The sequence below is a fragment of the Bos taurus genome, chromosome 12 (genome assembly GCF_002263795.3).
Source record: "Bos taurus isolate L1 Dominette 01449 registration number 42190680 breed Hereford chromosome 12, ARS-UCD2.0, whole genome shotgun sequence".
NCBI lineage: Eukaryota > Metazoa > Chordata > Mammalia > Artiodactyla > Bovidae > Bos > Bos taurus.
Genome location: NC_037339.1, coordinates 87,003,505 through 87,023,006, shown reverse-complemented (window position 1 = coordinate 87,023,006; position 19,502 = coordinate 87,003,505). Strand labels below are relative to the sequence as shown.

The following is a 19,502-nucleotide window of genomic DNA, read 5'->3' as shown; positions in this document are numbered from 1 at the left end:
GAGACCTACTGATTGCTCTTACTTCTTAGGGTCTGTGTCTTGGGATCTGGGTGTAATTTCATCACATTGAGTAGTTTTAATCTGATTTATTTAGATATTTGTTAAAGTAATAATCACAGACCTTTAAGGCAAATTATACAAATACATCTGAAAATTATAAACAGGTGCAATCCACAACAACACAAAATATGGTAACAGAGTATGTGTTCCTAACTAGAGAGAAAAATCCAATTCAAAAGCCTTTAGCTCCCAGTATTACTCTGCATAATTTGTTTTCAGCTATCAGCCCTAGAAGCACAGAAAATAGTTTTGCTGCATCATCTGCTCAGACATCCTGTGAACACACACAGTTGGGATGCTGACTCACACGCGTGTGGCTGTCCCTGCGTGATAAGGTGAGGAGGCCTGGCCAGGGTGGGGGGCAGCGTCCCTGAGCACGGGGGCTGCCCCAGGAGGCCGTGCCGGCCTTGCCGCTTGTCCACCGCTGCTTCTGGCGCGTCTTCTCTCCTCCTCTGTTCTGAGTCCTCCCCTCCACTTCATCTTTTGGGTCCAGGAGGTGGCCTCGCTGAACTTCAGCTTCAGTTCCCGTGGGATCAAAAATACATGTTGGAAACAAACACTTTCCTTAGGTAAAGACGGTAAAATGTCAGTTTTCTAGAACACTTGGGAAATGAAGTATTTAAATTCATTGACAATTCTACTTTATTTAGAATTAATTATATAACCTTAAAAAAAAAATACCTTGTGTGCATGCTAAGTTGCTTCAGTCATGTCTGCCTCTGTATGACCATATGGACTGTGGCCAGCCAGGCTCTTCTACTCTACAGAGTATTCTCCAGGCAAGAAAAGAATACTGGAATGGGTTGCCATCCCCTCCTCCAGGGGATCTTCCTGGTCCTCTTTACAAAAATAACAGCCTTATTGAGACACAATTGTATAACATAAAATTCACTGTTTCAAGCTGTGTTTTCAGGGGTTTTGGTATATTCTACATTGTGCAGTCGTCCGCAAATCCAATTTTAGGAAACTTTCCTCATTCCGACCCAAAGGGCCACATGCAGCTACGGCTCCCAGTTCTCCTCCCCAGCCCTTGGCACCCACGAATCTACTTTGCGTCTCTACGGACTGGCCATTCTGGGCGTTTCATAGAAGTGGAATCACACGCTGTGTGGCCGTTTGTATCGGGCCTCTTTCACTGAGCAGAATGTCTCAATGTTTATCTGCAATGTGGCATGTATAGAACTTTACTCCCAGGTCTCCTGCATTGCAGGCAAATTCCTCACTGTCTGGCCACCAGGGAAGCCCCTTATTCCTTTTCATGGTTACATAATATTCTATAGTGTGGTTGTATCCTGTTTTGTTCATTTGTTCGTCAGTTGATGGGACACTCTTGTACAACGTTTTGTGTGGACATGTGTTTTTAATCCTCTTGGGTATATGCCAAAGAGTGGAACTGTTAAGTGATACGGTAAATCTGTGCTTAACTTTAGAGGCCAGACTGTTTCCTAGGTTGGCTGCACAATTTCACATCCCATCACCACAGCCCGCCTCAACTCCTGTCGTCTGTGTTTTGATTTTAGTCACCTGGTGGGTGTGGAGTGAGTTCTCATTGTGGTTTTGACTTGCATTCCCCTAACTGTATTGAGCATCTTCTCATGGGTTTCTTAGCCATTTGTCCATACTCTTTGGAGAAATATCTAAATAAACACATGATCTTTTGCTATGTCAATTGTATTGTTGAAAATCTTTCTGAAATGGGTCAAAGTACTTTTATACTAGACTGGTACTTCCACAATTTCACTTTGAACCTTCTGGCTTGGTGTTGTAAGGTGCTGGGCCTTTAGAAAGTCAGCCACATCCCAGAAGTTTTCTTTTTTCTGTTATTGCCCTCATCCCTCCCTGAAAGGCTGTGTTGGGGACTGCCCTTGGATAGAGACTGCGGCAGTGGGACCTAGTCATCCAGGTCTCTCAGGGAAAGGGTAGATGAGGGCTGCTTTCTCTGCTGTGGACGCACTAGGACTCGGAAGAGGAGAGAATGAAGGCTCTCAGTCATGTGCTGCCCTGGAGCATGTCTGCTCACCCTGGCCTTGCACACTGCGTGTGTCAGGGGGACCACAGGGCACAAAACAAAGTCTCACGTGAAATACTAGGAGTTGGATTCTTACAGTTTTTATTTGCATGATATGGTTAACGAGTGATCAGGCACACAACCCATCAAGGGATAGCCTGCATGATCACAAGATGTTCCCAAAACTTATTGGCAGGTAGAAGAGCCACCTCAGTCAACACATTGATGGAATCCTGTGGCTTAAATAAGCAGAGGGGGATGGGGTGGAAGGTGGGAGGGAAGCTCAAGAGGGAGGGGACATATGTATACCTATGGCTCATCCATGTTGATGTTTGGCAGAAACCAACACAATATCGCAATTATCCTTCAATTAAAAATGCATTTTTAAAAAGCCACTCTGTTCTTTTCCCCATTATCTTAAATGGCTAAAACCTTTAACTAGGACCTATTGTGTTCTCTTTCACCTTTAACTATAAGCCTAAAATAATAAATCCCTGATGGATGCTGAATGCTTGGTAAGTAGTAGGCTCTCATAAAACACATTGAATGATAATACAATACTATATAATAATTAAATTCAGTCACCTGAGTAAAAATGTCACCCAGTTCCTAGTTCAATCTTCTCATGTAAGAATTGAAATAATCTTAACGACACCATCTCCTAATGTTTCATCATTCATTTATTTCCAGTATGCACACACACACACACACACACACACACCAAGATTATAAAATCCTTGAAGTGGACAAATATCTTAAAGTACCACTTGCCCACATGTGTTCTTTAAAAAAATTTTTTTGGGGGGTTAATAAATTTTATTCAAGAACTTATACAAATATTCTAGATTGAGCTTTAATTGTCATCTTCCTCCTCTCCTTCATCTTGATTAATCTGGAAGTAACACAGCTTATAACCTTCTTTGCTGTTAGCAACTATGCGTAACCAATCATGTAGATCATTCTTCTTCAAATATTGTTTTGTAAGATATTTCAAATATCTTTTGGAAAAGGACCCCAGAAGTTACAGTGATCTTGCTTTTGCTTCTTTCTGACTGTTGTGACACCGCTGCCCAGATTGTAGCCGTTTCCATTCACCTTGATCCTCTCCTGAAGAAATGGCTCGGTTTTGGTGGCATCCATGACCAGCATCTTCTGCAGGATGGGTCCAGAGTGCACTTCAGGACCGGCTTCTTTTTTTGCCCCCCTTCGCCATAAGCTTTTTCACTGGCGCCATGGTGGCAGCAGAGGCAGAAAGGGTAGATTTTTACAAATGTATTTATTTACGGCTGCACTGGGTCTTCACAGCTGCGTGGGCCTGTTCTCCAGTTGCGGTGAGCAGGGGCTGCTCTCAGGTACACCGGCTTCTCACTGCGGTGGCCTCTCTGGTGGCACACAGGATCAGTAGTTGTGGCTCCAGGGCGTGTGGGATCTTCCTGGGCCAGGAATCGAACCTCTGTCTCCTCCATTGGCAGGCAGATTCTTTACCCTTGAACTGCCAAAGAAGCCCTCTTCATGTGCTATTAATTAAAGATTTTAGATGAACAGAATTTGGGTTTGCGTAATGTCGAAGCTCTGTCTTACTTTGTTAGGCTTTTTGACCCTCCTGACCCATACCTCCCACCTCCCACCCCCAGCTCTGGCAACCACCCATCTGTTCTCTGTGTCTAAGAGTTTGTTATTATTATTACATTTCACATAAAAGGCAGATTGCACAGTGTTTGCTTTTCTCTGTCTGTCTGACTTATTTTTCTCAGCATAATGCCCAGGAGGTCCGTTCACGTTTTCTCAAATGGCAAGATTTCGTTCTTTTTGGTGACTGAGTACTATCTATATGCATGACTATATATCTTGCGCGTTCTTTATCCATTCTTCCGTTGATGGGCACTTGGGTTGGTTCCGTATCTTGGCTGTTGTAAACAGTGCTGCTGTGAACATGGGGGGCATGTACACCTTCCAAGTCAGTGCTTTTTTTGGTTAGTGTTTTTATCCTGTGTGGCAGATGCATACAGTAAAGAAGGAAAGAACATTTCATGATTTCACGCTTGCCAAGTAAACGTCAGGCACTGCGGTAGTCTTTTTTGCAAGCCTTTGACCCTGACATGAGTTCTGGAGCGGGTTCTCTTTACAGAGGCGCAATGGAAGCTCACGGGGGCCGAGGGAGCTCGGCGTCAGCCTCATGCCCTCTGCAGTGGCTGCAAGAACCCTGCGCTGCCGCTCTCCAGGGTCGCTTGCGTTTGTTCTGTTTTGTCTCCTTCTCACGTGTGTGGGTTATTTGGGGCTGGGGCACTAGATCACAATAACACACACTTCTAGGGACTGCAGGCTCCAGCAAACCCAGGGTGCCTAGTGGGTTTTATCGGTTGATCTTTTAGAAATCTTATCCTCCCTCAATAAGAAGCTATCAAATCAGTTAAGTGATTTCTCAGTTTGGAGTTAGGGATAAGTGAGGATTTGAAAGTGCAAGGAAGATGAAAGGTTGAAACCTTTCCTTTAAAATATTTGAGATACTTTGCAAGTTAATATCTAAACTAGCAAAAACTACAGAAAGATGGAGGAGACGCTGCTCTGATGAAAGAATCAGGGCACTGGAGGAAGGGCTGTTTTTTTCTGCCAAGTCAATGAGCATATTTTCTGGAATTTTAAATGTAAACTGCAGCATATCCTGTCTGTGCCTGACCAGCAAAGGCCCCAGGCTCAGCTGACCGGACGTTGGGTAGGGGATATCAGTCTTCAGACAGCTGGTCAAGGGTAGCTACTGGGCTTTCTTTGAACCATCTTCCAACTTTCTTGTCCTATAACAGAGTTCTCTCCTCCCTAAACCTGCAGTTTTCACATAGCTTGGTTTTTTGTTGCAACCCCTGCTCCCACCTGGATGCTGACCAAGTCCCTGTGTTTCCAAGGATAGAGGGCAGGGACTTGTCAAGGAAAAGTCCTGCTGGTTCGAGGCAGGGAAGGGGACCCTCGGCAGGGGAGTTCTGCAGCGGGGCGTCTGTCCCTCTGTCCTATGTCTCTCTGCCCTCGTCCTGCACAGTAGCTGAGGTTGAAAACTCCACACTGGGTGTGGGGGCCGCTTGGGAGGGAGCTGCCTTTGGGTCTGGATTGTGACACTCGGGTCACATTTCTGACTTGGGACCAGAGGCAGTGAGCTGGCAGTTGCTTCCTTGTGCTTTCCATGGCTGTCTTTTCACAAAGAGAAGCACAGAGCAGCGATGACCTCGCCGGGAGCCCAGCACTGGGACGCCTGCCCGCCGGCTCCCTGGGGCCTGGTCTTTGTCAAAACTGGGAGCTTTTCCCCTCTTCGGTTCCTGTCCTATCCTGGCAGCTCCTTGGCCCCACACTTAAACACTCAGCGCAGCTGGTGACACTTCAAAAAAGTGCAGGAAACCCTGCTGCGAGGCGCTTCTGTTTTCCCTTTCTTTGTTTGGCTTTAACATCTCCCTTTGCTCCTGTGCTTTATCTGTTTCCTGTTTTGTAAAAGGAGGGTTTCAGGGGAGTCAAAGTAAATAAATGAAGAATGAATTTGAAGCACAGGATCCAAGCATTTTCTTGACATTTGCTAAACAAAATGATAAACGGGGAAAAAGTAAGGAAACATAAACAAACAGAAAGCCAGAAATGAGAGCAAACACGATACAATACTTAAGTCAATATTTATGAATGGGTAAGATGGGAAAAGCCACTCGGACTAGATCATAAAACAGAATTATGGTGTTCCACTTAAAAGATACACATCTGAAATAAAATGACACAGAAATGTTACGAATTAAATGATGTAAAAAAAAAAACAAGTTAGTCTTGTAAACCACAGGAGTAAACATATGACATCCTAATGGAAAAGGCCCAGGACCCACGTGAAGGTCATGCAGAGTGACCCCTTCTCCATCCAGGAGGACCCAGGAGCCGTTTGTGCTCTAGGGTGTGAGCCTGTAACCCTCTGGAAAGTAGTCTGTGTCAAGTATGAAAAGCTTCTGATATAATACGCTGGTATTTTTTAAGCAATACAGTTGGGGGAAATTTTTCTCACACTTTGAACAAAAATTCCATGTTTTTTTAAATTCTATATTAATTAAAGATTTAAAGTGAATCAGGAAAACTATGAAAGATTAAGGATAACATAGAATATTTTTCCAATCTTAGCTTGAGAGAGCCCTTTCTATGTACAGCAGAAGAACCAGATGCCATGAAGGAAAAGAGTCACAGATTTGATGACTTAGAAATAAACTAGGTGAAATGATAAATAATAATGGAAAAATGTTTGTGACACTGATAATAGAAAAATTAAATATTGAGAATGCATGTTAAAAACTAAAGGAGACACAGCGGTGTAGGAGGAAACAGACAGAACAGGCTGCCTTGAAAGCAGGACTCCATCCTGGGCTGGACTGTGGACCTGGAGCTCTATGCCCAATACCTATGGGAACGACATACCAACTGGAAAACCAGGCCCCCCGGATGGAAGAACCACAGGGCTCATACCTAGACTCTCCATTGCCTAAAAGAATACCCTAATTATCTGTGTAACCAAATAGAATCATAAATTCTGTTATGCTATTGGGGTATGACCACAGGCCTATTGATAACTGTCCACTGGTAACTACCTGGGCTTAAGGCGTATGAATCATGGGTTAACTTTGATTGTATCTTTCTCTTCCTTTGTTCAGACTAGTTTCAGAGAATTTGGGGAGGTGGGTTTGGGCACGTACACTTAGGGTATATAAGGTTTTCACAAAAACTGGTTGGGGTCCTTGGCTGAGAGGAGACTCTGCCCTGGGCCCGCCGGTGTGATAAACTGCACTCCGCCATCGGCACTGTCCTTCTGAGTGAGTTTGTTTCCCGGAACGCGTGGCTACAGCACCAGTAGGAAGTTGACCAAAGGTAGGTGCAGACAGTTACTCTGCAGAAGTCTGGAGGCCAGGGTGTGAGGGGACGGGGTTTTGGGTGCAGCCACCACAGGGAGACGTGCACATTGCTGGGTGCTTCTCAAGGGCAGCTTAGTAGCATCAAAAAGTTAAGTGTGCACCTTCAGATTGAATGATTTCACTTCTAGGGATATAAGTTTCAAGAATAACATGGGCTAGGATGATTAGCATAGATTCACGTGGAATAGTGAAAACCTGGAAACAACCTAAATTTCTATAGTTAGGGGGCTGATTAAATAAATTAGGGCATATCTGTGCAAAAATACTTTGTAACTGCTAAAAAGGAATGGAGATCTTTATACACTGACATGAAACTGTCTTCATGATCTGTTGTTGGATGAAATGAACAACTGAAAGAAAACTATGTAGGATGTGGTGCTGTTTTTGTTTAAACAGGGGACTCTACACGGGAGAAAAGTCAGAGCTCACGAGCAAGACGTTGGCAATGAGCACTTCCAGAGAGTTCAAACTGAGAGAAGCCCACCTTTTACTCAGCCACTCTGTACTGTTTTATACTTTATTTTTTACAATAAACAAGTGTTAGTTTTATAATTAAAAATAAAGATTTGTAATGAACTCTTCATGTTTTCAATATAAATTGCAAGCTAGATTTTCTGAGTGCTTTAGCACCTTGTTTTACTGCATTTTTATACAACTGGAAGGTTTGGGGCGACCCTATGTCCAGCAAGTCCATTGACGTCATTTTTCCAACAGCATTTGCTCACCTTATGTATTTGTGTCACATTTTGGTAACTGTCACAATATTTTAAAGTTTTTCATTGTTATTATATTTGTTAAGTGATCTGCTATGTCATTACTATGACTCACTGAAGGCTCAGATGGCTGGCATTTTCTAGCAATAGGGTGTTGTTGTTTTAATTAAGGAATGTACTTTTTAAAGAGACAGTGCTACTGCACACTTAATAGTCCACAGTATAGTGTGAACACAGCTTTTACACGTGCTGGGAAACCAGAACACACCTGACTCCCTTTCCCATGGCCTTCACTATGCTGTGGTATCCTGGAACAGGGCCGAGCAGGTGTGCCTGTTATTAGTGATTACTTGTAAGTTACGTATCTTTGTGAAATGTATGTGTTCTTTCCATGCCTCCGGATTCTGTAAGAAGTGTCCAAGGCAAGTAGGCAGGAAGGTGGGGGCTTCTCAACAACCCCCCCAAGTGAGGAGAGAGGCATTAGCAGAGCCAAGTCGACTCACATGCCTGCAGGCTCAGAAACCACCTCACAGAGCTGGGCCCCTGCGGGGGTCTGGGTCAGGCTGCGGGGGCAGGGGACGGGGGAGGCTGGGCACCAAGTGTTTAGTTAAACTTTGGTTTCTAGCTGTTGTTTCCCGTGATGGGCTGCATTTCAAGGGAAAGCAAGGCCCTGAAATACCAGAGCCATGTCTACAGACGGGGCGAGTGAAGGCTTTACAGCCCTTTAATTGGATTCATTGGGACATTCATAAACAGGATAATTAAGGTCAAAATTAAAATCATTTTTTCATCCAGAATTATGGTTTTGCCAGCAACTAGGATGAGATGAAAAGGGAGAGTATACAGTTCAAAGTATCTGGAAACACGTTCAGATCATTAATTTCCTTCGCCTCTCTGGGTGCAGCGTGGGACCGCTATTTCAGAATTGTCACAAAACTTCCCACTGAGGAAGCTTTTCACCAAGTGTTTCTCCTACAACCTATAATTGATCAACTGAGCTCATTTTTATCTCCTTATAATTTTTCAAGGAGGTTTCTTTGATGGCTCAGATGACACCTGCAATGTGGGAGACCCAGGTTCAATCCCTGGGTCAGGAAGATCCCCTGGAGAAGGCAACCCACTCCAGTATTCAGCAACCTACTCCAGTATTCTTGCCTGGAGAATTCCACGGACAGAGGGGCCTGGCAGGCTACGGTCCATAGGGTTGCAAAGAGTCAGACGCGACTGAGTGACTAACACACACGTCATTTTCAGTGAGGAGGTAGTGGATAGATTCCTCAGTCGAGTCGTTGTTCTGTGTCTTCCGTTCTTAAGCTACGACCACTCGGCACACGTTTGCTGACAATAGAGTAAAATGCCCTAAAGCAGCAGAGTCTGTGTGTCCATGCAGGTGGTGAATCTGATGGAGGCAATGGGAAATTCAGACAGCTCTGGGTTGGAAGGAGTAGAAAAATGCGGTACCTCCTCCGGCGGCGGGTCTACCTTCCACAGGGTGTGTTGCGAACGGGTCCTGAGCTGAGTTTGTGACCCTCTCCAGAACGGGTTTTTCTCTCTCAGGCTGCAAAGTTCCTGCTCTCTTTTCTCCCTATTTAGACTCCAAAAAACAGCATAGATGTTGAAACATGGAGAGAGTTAAAGCCTGTGGTGGCATCAACTCTCATCCTCATTTCAAGAGAAGGAGCTGGGAGCCTTCTGGGCGGGAAGGTTTCCTGAGCAGGAGTGTCCCCTCTCGTTCACAATGAAGTGAACGGGCTTGGCAGGGCCAGTGTGGACCGGGGCCTGCGACCGTGATAGCTGCTGCTTGCGTCCAGGTGCCGCTGAGGGTGGGAACCGGCCTGACTCTGGAGGCACGGGCTCTCTTTCTGCATGGGTGGAGGCGCCTGGCTTGCCCAGTCTGGTCCCGCCCGTGGATGGGGCCCCTCACCTCCTGTGCACACAGGTGGCTCCGCTGCGGGTCCGCCGCCCGGTCCTCACGATGCAGGACACCTTCTCCAGCAGAAGACGGTTGTCCCTGTCGATGACAGACAGCCGGCCCTCCTCCAGCTGCGCAGACACACCAGCCGTGCCAGGGCCGTGCCAGGGCCGTGCCAGGGCTGCCCTGCGCCCAGCCCTGTCCAGGGGGCCTGCAGCCCCGCCCCTGGGCCTCGGGGCCTCCTCTCCCCTGCTCATGCTGCTGCGGTCTCTCCCTGGGCAGCTGGTGGGCTCCTGTGTCCTAACTGGGATACCCGAGGGCGGGGCCAAATTTCACAGACTTGGGGTGGAAGTAACAGGGAGGGAGAAATTAGGTCATTCCTCAAAAACCTCTGAGCTGTGTCAGTGAAATACAAAGGAAATCATTTTATATTTTAAGAGGGAGATGTTATACTGCTCGGAAGAAGAGAAGGTCTGAGGCCAGAGGAAATGAAAGCCCTCCTACTTTATTTCAGGTTTTGAACCTACTGATCTGCCAATTTGCTCCTCTTTGTTTTCCCCGGTTAGGCTGACGCTGGGGGCACGGAAAGCTTGCAGCATTTTGCTCTGGGAGGTGTAAGGATCAGCACAGCCATGTGATGCTGGCTCTCACCAGATGGCTTCAACTCCAAGAAATAAAAATTTCGAGGTGGTCATGGAATGGTCTGGTTTAAAGAAACAATGCTAATTAATTACTCTAGATCTGTGCTGAATAAATTGCTGCCGTGGATCCCCCCTGCCCCCTCCCCACTTCTGGATCCCTGCCAGGTCAGCAGGGAGACGAGGGGAAGGAAGATCTCTGGTTCAGTTGTCACCAGCTCCATTCCTGGCAAGACAGGCTTAATTGGCTGCTTAGAGGCATTTTATTTTTGATACATGACTTGTTTACTCCCTATGAGCCTGCTTTTTCCATTTTCCTGGGTTTTTAAGCTGACATTTTTTGTGTTGTGTTGGCTGTAACAGTAACTGGAGTAGAACTGAAACTTACCTTGAGTTTGCCAAGTTTCAGGCGGAGGTGACTGAGGGTTGGCGGGGCGCGGCTGTCCACCACCGGCCGGGCCTCCTGTACCTGTGCAGAGCAGGCAGTGTGACCTACGCACCCTCACCGGTCAAGCACCCTGAGTCTTTGTTGGGCAGCTTCTGCTCTGTGGGCCCTGCAAACACGTGCAGGTTGTTGCTCACAGCATCGGAGATACCAAGTGGGCCTGGGCAGAAAGTTCTGAAAGAGGCTCCGGACTGGATTCAGAACCTGAGCATCCCCTGGAGGGGAACAGGCAGCCCTCAGACATGGCCCAACATGGTCATTGTCAAGTAGAGAATTGAGTGTGTGTGGGATGAGATCTCGTTAAACAGAACTACCTGCTGACGTTTCCACTCTGCACTGCCCGGCTTTGTGACAGTGAATTACGTCCCCAAGTCCACTGGACTCTAATTTCTGAGCCTCCAGCAGTATTTTCAGTATTCGCATCTTAGCCATTGATTAAGTGCAAAATGATCCATGCAGAGTTTCATATCAGAAATTGTCAAGGGAAGAATTTGTATTTTAAAATGTGATGGATGAAATGCACGAGGGCCATAAGTATTACACTTGCAATAAGAAGGAACCCCCATATTCTAGCCACTTGCTCACAGATACCCAGCTGCTGAGACCCCTGATCTGATCATCTGGAAATGGCAGCTCCACGACTGCGTCTTTCCAGTGTGAGGACCTGAGCTCCGGGCATTTGGGACCCAAACCCACAGAGCCGTGTGGTGACAGAGCAGGCATCTTCGAAGAGAGCCAGGAGCTGGCCAGGGGTCTTGGAAAACATGCTTGGGAACCAGCACTTGTGCCCTGAAGTAAGGGGACCCCAGAAGGACAGGCAAGAGAGAGGACATGGCCAGATGAGGCTGGACAGTCCGCAATGCCCCATCACCCAGGGCATGGGAGCGGGCAGAGGTGAGCCAGACTCATGCCCTCTTGCCATGGTGCAAGCCCATTAGGGTGGGGTCAGAGGAAGGTGGAGGTGCTGCGGGCTTTTGTTAAGGAAATATCAGCAGCAATTTCTGTTTTATTAAGGTAATTTTCTTAGCATGAGTGGGTGAGATAAGGTTCTGAGACAAGAAGGGGCCCTGCCCAGACATGGGGAGGGGCCTCACTCTGGGAGTGCTGTGGGCTGGGGGAGGGGCCCAGTCATCCTAAAGCTGCACCGAGTCCCTTCCTACCCTCAGGGGTTCTCAGCTCAGCAGTGAGGAGAGCTGACCCCACTCGAGTACAGAAGAGGAACCACAGGGATACCAGGGTGAGTCCTTCCCACCCATAGGTCTTTAGTGCTCCGACATGCTCTGGGCAACCAGACCGGCCACCCTCCCAGACAGGGGAGGTGAGGAGGGGGACAGGGAGGCAGCATGCCCATCCTTGTTCTCAGTGAGCAGGGAAGGCTCCAGAACCAGGGGTGGCAGGAAGGGAGGTGAACTGGGGCGAAGCCAAGAGGCTCCTAAGGGCTCCCACAGGGGGGCAGGTGCAAGGCCAGGTGATGAGGCACCGTGCAAACCTTGCCCCCAGGTGGGCGGTACCCCAGGAGGCGTAGGGACCTTGGGTTCACTCCTTCAGATCACTCTATGGCACCCTGATTCCCACACAGCCGCTTCTTTGTTTCTCAGCTTTGATGGCCAGCCAGCACCCTGTGCCTGGATGGCTCTGAGAGGTCTCGAGGGCAGAGGACTGCCCAGCCACTCGGGACCACAGGGCCGCCTTCTCAAATGAGACCCACGTTTGCGTCAGATAGAGGGAAATAACGTTTGCGTCAGATAGAGGGAAATACCACTGTCTCTCTTAACAGAAACAGAAGTCCATTCCTAGTCCCCTCGGACACGACTCAGCGACTTCACTTTCACTTTTCACTTTCATGCATTGGAGGAGGAAATGGCAACCCACTCCATGTTCTTGCCTGGAGAATCCCAGGGACGGGGGAGCCTGGTGGGCTTCCGTCTATGGGGTCGCACAGAGTCGGACACGACTGAAACGACTTAGCAGCAGCAGCAGTCCCCTCTGGAGTCTGTTGTTTCGATAGGGGAAATATGCCATGATTGAGAAAGGATGGTCCTAAAACATGGCACTTGGAAGCCATAGTCTATTTAATGGAATTTTTATTGTATGGCATGGCCCACCTTTTAAGGATATGCCATTTCACCTATTCCATCTCCAAAAAGAAAATTCACCTTTGGCTTCCAGGGGAGCTGTGGCTTCGAGGTGCCACTTTGCACACCTGCCCCTACCTTTCTCCTGTGGTCCTGGTAGGCTTTCTCCCACGTGCCCTGCAGGTACCCCGTGCCATGGGAAAGGGCCAGCCGGGGGCCTGCAAGCATCTCGGGCAGGACAGAGAGTGGACGCCCGTCCGGTGCAGCCCTGGACGACTGTGTTTGCTGGGTCACATGACAGTCTCCATGGCACCCAAGCTTCCGGAAGGCAAGAGACCAGAGAGTGGCCTCTGCACTTGGCAGAAGGAACTGAATGTCCTTCCCTCCAGGGGGTATCTTCTCAGTGAAGCCACTTGGAGGAGCGCACCTCAGTGCCCCACACTTGGGAACAAGGTGAAGACATTCTCCCCCAACTAACTCCTTCCATCTTCTCCTCCTCTCTTTCCCTGCATCCTCCCACATCCCCTTCCCTTCCTTAGTCCCTTCCTCTTCTGTCTTTGAATTTTATAATAACTTGGACAATTCCAAATATTTTTATCTGCAGCTTAGGTGGCAGATCTTCAGTAACTTTTTCTCCAGTGGACTTGGAGACAGAAAGTTTTGGCCATTTTTAGCCACTCCTCTCTCCCCAGCTATTTCTGTTAGGAGTGGGTTTTCTGTGAGACAAAGGAAATACAGTGATGATAGCATTATCTTTTGAGTCATTCTTCTTTGTCAGAATTATATGCATAATTTTGAGGATCACATAATTGGAGGAACAGGTTAATGACAAAATAGCGGTGCTGTTTTCATTGCAGAATTCTGGTCTTTACTGCATTACAGTATCCATTATAAAACCCTGTGTGCAGAGTGAGTGAACGGGAGTTCACCATGCTGCTCTGTGGGAGAGGGGCACATTATGAGGAACTGGGTTCCGCACAGTAGAAGATAAATGTAAGAATTACTGCCTAAAAAATAGTTGGCACTTTAAGTCTTCCTTAAAATTTCTTAGCCTATAAAGCCTGCCCGTCACAATCAAAAGACTTCTGTGAACTTATTTTTGTGTACCTGGTTACAGGCACTGACCCAGCTCACAGTCCGTGGCGCTTAGTGGATACCTGCCGTTAGCAAAGATGGAACACAGGACTGATGTTAGTGACTGAGTCCGCAGCTGGTAATCTGGGAATCTGAGACTTTTCATTCAATCGTGGGTCTACGTGACTCTTGTCTTTCTTTTCCTGAAGCCTATTGGCCACACAGGCTGAGAGATTTTTGATAACCTCAGCATCTTGCCAGGTGCCTGGGGCAGAAGCCACTCTGTCCAGTTTGTTCACACTGTGTGGACAGCCTAGGCATGGAGGGCAGAGCAGAAGCTGGACAGGTCACAGGATGCTAGAGGGCTTTGAATGCATAGTTTTGCTGCACTCGCCCTTCCAGCTGTGTGCTGACTGTCCACCTGGGCTTGCTCTCCCCTGACCACTTAATTCACGTTTGCTATTTGATTGACTTGATGATGGGGACCAGGGCAGAGAACCTGGACAAACTGGACCTGCCCCCAGGAACAGAAAGGTCACCAGCAGCTGCCTGGTCTGGCTCCCACTAGCCCGTCCACCCTGGCTGGAGCTGAGTTTCAGTTGCTAGGATGTTCTCAACAAGATTAGAACAGAAAAGTCTGCTAGTCCGGAGCTCCTCTGGGCTTGTCCTGAGGGAAGAATCTGAAACACTGACAAGGATCCACACACATTGAGGAATCACTCATAGAAGTGAGAGCTTGGGAGGCCCAGAGTTCAGTTTGTAGCAAGAGACAGTGCTGGTTTCTACTGATGTTCTTTTCTGTCCAAGACCCGATCCATGACACCATTTTGCATTCTGTGAGCTTTTAAGTAGTGACTTTTTACATGGTTCTAGATTTGAATGTTTAGTAGTAAAAGTTTCTACATATGTTCTGCAGAAAATAAATACCAGGGCCTTTTTTGATTTGCTCATTCACATGATGACTGTGTGTTTGGCTCAGCCTTAATCAGTGTTTTGGTCCAATATTGACTTGAAAATTGAGTTTATTAGTAAGGTCTTGTGGAGAAGGCAATGGCACCCCACTCCAGTCCTCTTGCCTGGAAAATCCCATGGGCGGAAGAGCCTGGTGGGCTGCAGTCCATGGGGTCGCTGAGGATCGGACACGACTGAGCGACTTCACTTTCACATTTCACTTTCATGCATTGGAGAAGGAAATGGCAACCCACTCCGGTATTCTTGCCTGGAGGATCCCAGGGACGGGGGAGCCTGGTGGGCTGTCATCTCTGGGGTCGCACAGAGTCGGACACGACTGAAGTGACTTAGCAGCAGTGAGGTCTTGAGATGTCACCGATGATAGCACAACCACGTGAGGCCCTTGCACACAATTGGTTTTGATGTGCACACAGGATCGAGCGTTTGTGATACAGTATGTTTCCGTTAAATCCTTAATGTTTGTAAGTCTTTTCTTGTGCTCTGTGACCACAGTTGACTCTTTTGTCCCTCTGCCTTTCCACAAGGGCAGTGTGAGCAACAGGCTCCATCCTTATTTTGCAGGAATCTCAAATTGCCTCAAACTTACTCCCTTTTGGAGGGAAATTGGCCCACAGATGTCTTCTGAGAAATACAGAGGTGCCCCCGTGGCCTCTGGTGACTAGGGTCATGGGGGACCTTGATGGGGACACTGGCACTTCTGTCCAGTCAGGGCTGCTGCTCCTCCAGCCTGAGACGCCTGAAAGCACAAAGAGCACCTTAAATGCACCGAGAGGCTGACTCAGGCTCGACAGTTTCAAAGCTGCGAAGCTGCGGTCAAAGCAGCCGGAGTCCTGAGCCAGCACAGAGGGGGCTCTTCCTGGGGGCACTCCAGGTACCGAAAATTGAGGTCTCTGTGAGAGACACATGGGGGCCCCACAGGAGAGCCCTGGGGGAAGGTGAACTAGAAACAACCTCTAAAAGCAGTTTCCAGGCTCCTGCAGGGCAGCGACAAAGCCGGGAGTCCCTGCCCCCAGCCCCTGTGCCTGGGCAGCCGGACGCTCTCACTCGCGGGACTGGCTGAAGCAGCCATGGTTGGAGACATCCTAAGACACCAAGAAAAAATGACGGTCTCCATCCAAGGCCCAAAACCTGCCCAGTGTCTCCAGGGCATGGGCATCTTGCAAAGTGAGTCGACGTGAGTAGAACCAGTAGAAACCTCAGAACTGACTCCCAGAGACAACAGCTACTGAAATCACAAGACGATTAGAGGACAACGGTGCTCGCTGTGTTTTAAATGGAAAAAAAGATGAAATTGGAAATATCTTCAGGGAACAGGAAACCACAAAATTTTCAACACATGAGGAACATTTACAAAATTGGCAAAATTTGACCATATGCTGAGCCGTAAAAAGTCTCCACAAGTTTCAAAGAACCACGATCATACAGATAATGAGGCAGTGTGGGGATTAAGCTGAGGATTAAGCAGAGGGACAACTGGGAATCACCTGTATCTGGATGAGCTCCAAGGTCAAGAACAAGACAGGGTGTTCCTGCAGCTGGTGAGTGTGCTTTCAGGATACATCTGATATATTTGTTGGGTGTTTTGAAAACAAGGAGTTTTAGTTGCCAGTAATTAGTGGGGTTATCTGTAGCCTCAGTTATGCAATCACTTTTCAGGGATGTTAGTCCTAAAAAGGTTCACTTATGTCTCTTAATCCTGCTCTGGAGATATTCGTAGGGAATTAATCCAGAAGAAGAGAAAAGTTTTGAACACAAATGATGAATTTCCATGTTTCTAGTTTTACTGCTGGTGGGGCAGTGTGCCTGCAGCATCCTCCGGGGGCAGGTCACCCGCCATATTCACATGGGGTGCAGAGACTGGAAATGCTCTATGACGAAGGGTCCTGGCCTTGGTGTGGGAAGGAGGTCTGGGGGGCACTCAATGTCCCGTCCGTGTGCCTGTGTGACCTCGCTGTGGAGGCAGCTGGCCTTGCATGCTGTTGGGTGACCAGGCAGAGGTCGTGTCTTGGTCCTGTGGGGAGGTGGGGCCTTCTCGCTGGCAAAGTTAGCATAATTAGTTATGTGTGTGGTCTCTCTGCTTTTAGACTCTGCCCTACCATCATCTCTTCACTAAAATAAGCGGATGAGTTCTTGAAGCTTGTTTCTTCCAGGACAAAATTGAACGTAAATGTCAGAAAGTGTCTTAGAGTCACCTTGTCCTAGGTCCAGAGGCACCCTTGAGCTACTTAACTTTTAAAAATGGAAGCGATGCTGTGAAAACGACCCCAGACGCAGTGGATAGCAATAACACGTGTTTCAACCTCACAGGGCAGGCCTGGCTGGAGTGGAGACAGAGCTGGGTCCGGGGGCTCTGACCTTGGGTCAGGGATGTTTCCCTCTGCCTAGGCCTCAGCGTCTGCCGTGCCTTGGTGAAATAACCTACCTTCTGCAGACATCACGGTAGGTATCTTGGTGTCAAGGACACGCAAGGCAGCAGGTTTGATGGGTCTTCAGCTGAAGACGAGCTGCTGCTTGCCTTGAGGTCGTGGGGTGCAGGCGAAGCGGTTTCCCTCTGCGGCGTCACTGACTGGGGAGGGGAGGGCAGGGCCAGGCCAGGGGGAGCCGCGGTGTCCTACCTCCTTCGCCGGTTCACCGGCTCACACCAGTGGTGTCCTTTGCTGTGTGAGCTTCTGGGACCCTTTCAGTCAGGTTTCTGACCTCAAGCCTTCATGGAGACCTCACCAATTAAAATTTCTGACATCTTACTTGCTGGTTGCCAAACCCGAAGATTCGGTCCCACCCTGACCTCATCTTGCTTCTGCCCCGCCCGCCTCTCTTCCACTGGCCTCTCTGCAGGAGAAACGCAGATTTGCCCTGAAGCCAAAGACCTGAAGTCCAGAGCCTCCACCGCACCCAAGGCCTTGGGAAGACGCGAGTGGTCTTGTCTTCATAACTTTAACCCTTTTTCTTTTCAATAGACGACCCCCTCCCCCAGCGTCCGGTCATACCTACTTCAGGACCTGCTGCTGCTCCTACCTCTTCCTTCTCTGTAACCCCTCCCTGCTCCTGTGTTCCCTGCTGGATGGACGTCTCCAGGGGGTGGTCGCTGGGTCACCAGAGGATGTGAGGCTGAGACGGCAGGACCCCAAGAGCCTTCCACACTCAACCAGATACTCTATCTGGACACATTTAATATTTGGTTTTGCGTTTTTGTGTGAAGAAAACTTCCTGGAACTCAGAGAAACTATGAAAAGCAAAGTAACCCGTGGCTGGAATCCTAAATGTTAAAGCTAATAACTAACACACAGGATGTGATACTTCGCCCTTGAGCATGGAATAGCAATTTGCTGTGAAACCTAATTTTAAAAGATGTCAGTGCATTGGGCAATGAGTCAGCACAATTCTTACCAATTTAGTGGAGCAACACTGAGGTGAAACATGCAGGTACCTAGAGAACATGGCCAGTGGATACTGTTTCCTCTCTTTACACTTGAGTTTAGGGATCTGGCCTATTAGTGAACCCAGAGGATTGTCACTCGCGCTGCAAAACATCCTCACAGAGATGAGCTGACATGACCTTGGAGCAGACAGCTACATAAAAAAAATAGAAAATTAAAGGTCGAATTAATGACCTCAGAAACATTTCAGAAAATAGTGCATATCCATCATGTAAGAACAGGATGCTATCTTCTAACAGGCAGAAAACAGTAAAGAAATTAAAATATGGGCTTACTGAACTTAAATCCCACGAAGAGCTGTCGGCCAGGACGGAGCTCAAACGTAGAGATGGGGAGACCCCCGAGAAGAGCTGGAGGTGGTCTGTGGTCAGCTTGGGAGTGAAGTGTCTGAATACTTGGGTTTCAGAGAGACAGGACGAGCGACCACAAGTGCGTAACAGGAAAACTTCCTGAGCGGCTCAGGGACTGACCCCACGAGGCTGAGGACACTGGAAGTGTGACCAGCAACCCATTGCCCTTAAGTAAGTTCAACTCACTTTCTAAAAGACAGACTGTCGGGTTGAATCACAAAGCTGGAACCGGCCTACAGCAGAGGGAGTCAGAGCGTGTGTGGTGGGAGAGCTGGCAGAGCCGCGCCAGACAGACGATCCTTAAGAGAACACGCCCACGGGGCTGCATGTCCTTTTTAACTAGAGAAGGCAAAGAAGCAAAGACAGCCACAAAATGCCTGCGGAAGAAGACTCACGGCGGCCACGCACTGCTGGTCCTCAGATGGACGGACGAATTAGAAAACCCAGAAATACAAGTCACACAGGGATCTACTGATAGAGACGCCATTTCAGATTATCAGGGGAAGGGTTACCACATGTTGTCTGAGAGAACTAAAGAGCCATCTGAAAAGTTAGCTTCAATCCACATCTTATATCTTAATCAAAAGAAATTCAAGACAAATCAAAATTTAGCTGGAGACAAAGAAAGCATGAAAGTAGTAAATGAAAATGAGAATTATTTTAAAAACAACGTGAGAGGGCAAGTTCTTTCTACAGTATGATACAAAACTCCAGAAGACAAAAGTTAATAAAAATAATTTTAAAAATAAAATAGCACAGCATAGCATCACATCCCTGGAAGAATCTTCCAATAATACATGGGATCTGAGCCCTAATGAAAACAGTTTTAAAATAAAATTGTTCAAAAATCAAATAAAGGTCTTTGGGTTAGCTGATTAAACACTATATTAAAAAATAAA

General features: G+C 47.7%; 1 protein-coding gene and 1 pseudogene across 3 annotated transcripts; both read right to left on the bottom strand.

Annotated features, from left to right (window-relative positions):
• Window positions 1–71: 71 nt before the first annotated feature.
• CFAP97D2 (CFAP97 domain containing 2) lies at window positions 72–13,069 on the bottom strand. Of its 3 annotated transcripts, none has more exons than XM_005214049.5 (5): window positions 12,909–13,069; window positions 10,639–10,719; window positions 9,625–9,743; window positions 9,162–9,294; window positions 72–624 (listed from the first exon to the last, which is right to left on the bottom strand). In XM_005214049.5, exons 1-5 carry the CDS (start codon window positions 12,996–12,998, stop codon window positions 364–366), a joined length of 684 nt encoding a protein of 227 aa, XP_005214106.1. In that variant the 5' UTR covers window positions 12,999–13,069; the 3' UTR covers window positions 72–363. The 3 variants fall into 3 exon arrangements, with proteins under 3 accessions (XP_005214106.1, XP_003586789.2, XP_005214108.1); XM_003586741.6 differs by having other exon boundaries at window positions 72–576; XM_005214051.5 differs by having other exon boundaries at window positions 9,162–9,285.
• Window positions 636–9,060, bottom strand: LOC132346808 (large ribosomal subunit protein eL22-like; annotated as a pseudogene).
• Window positions 13,070–19,502: the final 6,433 nt, after the last annotated feature.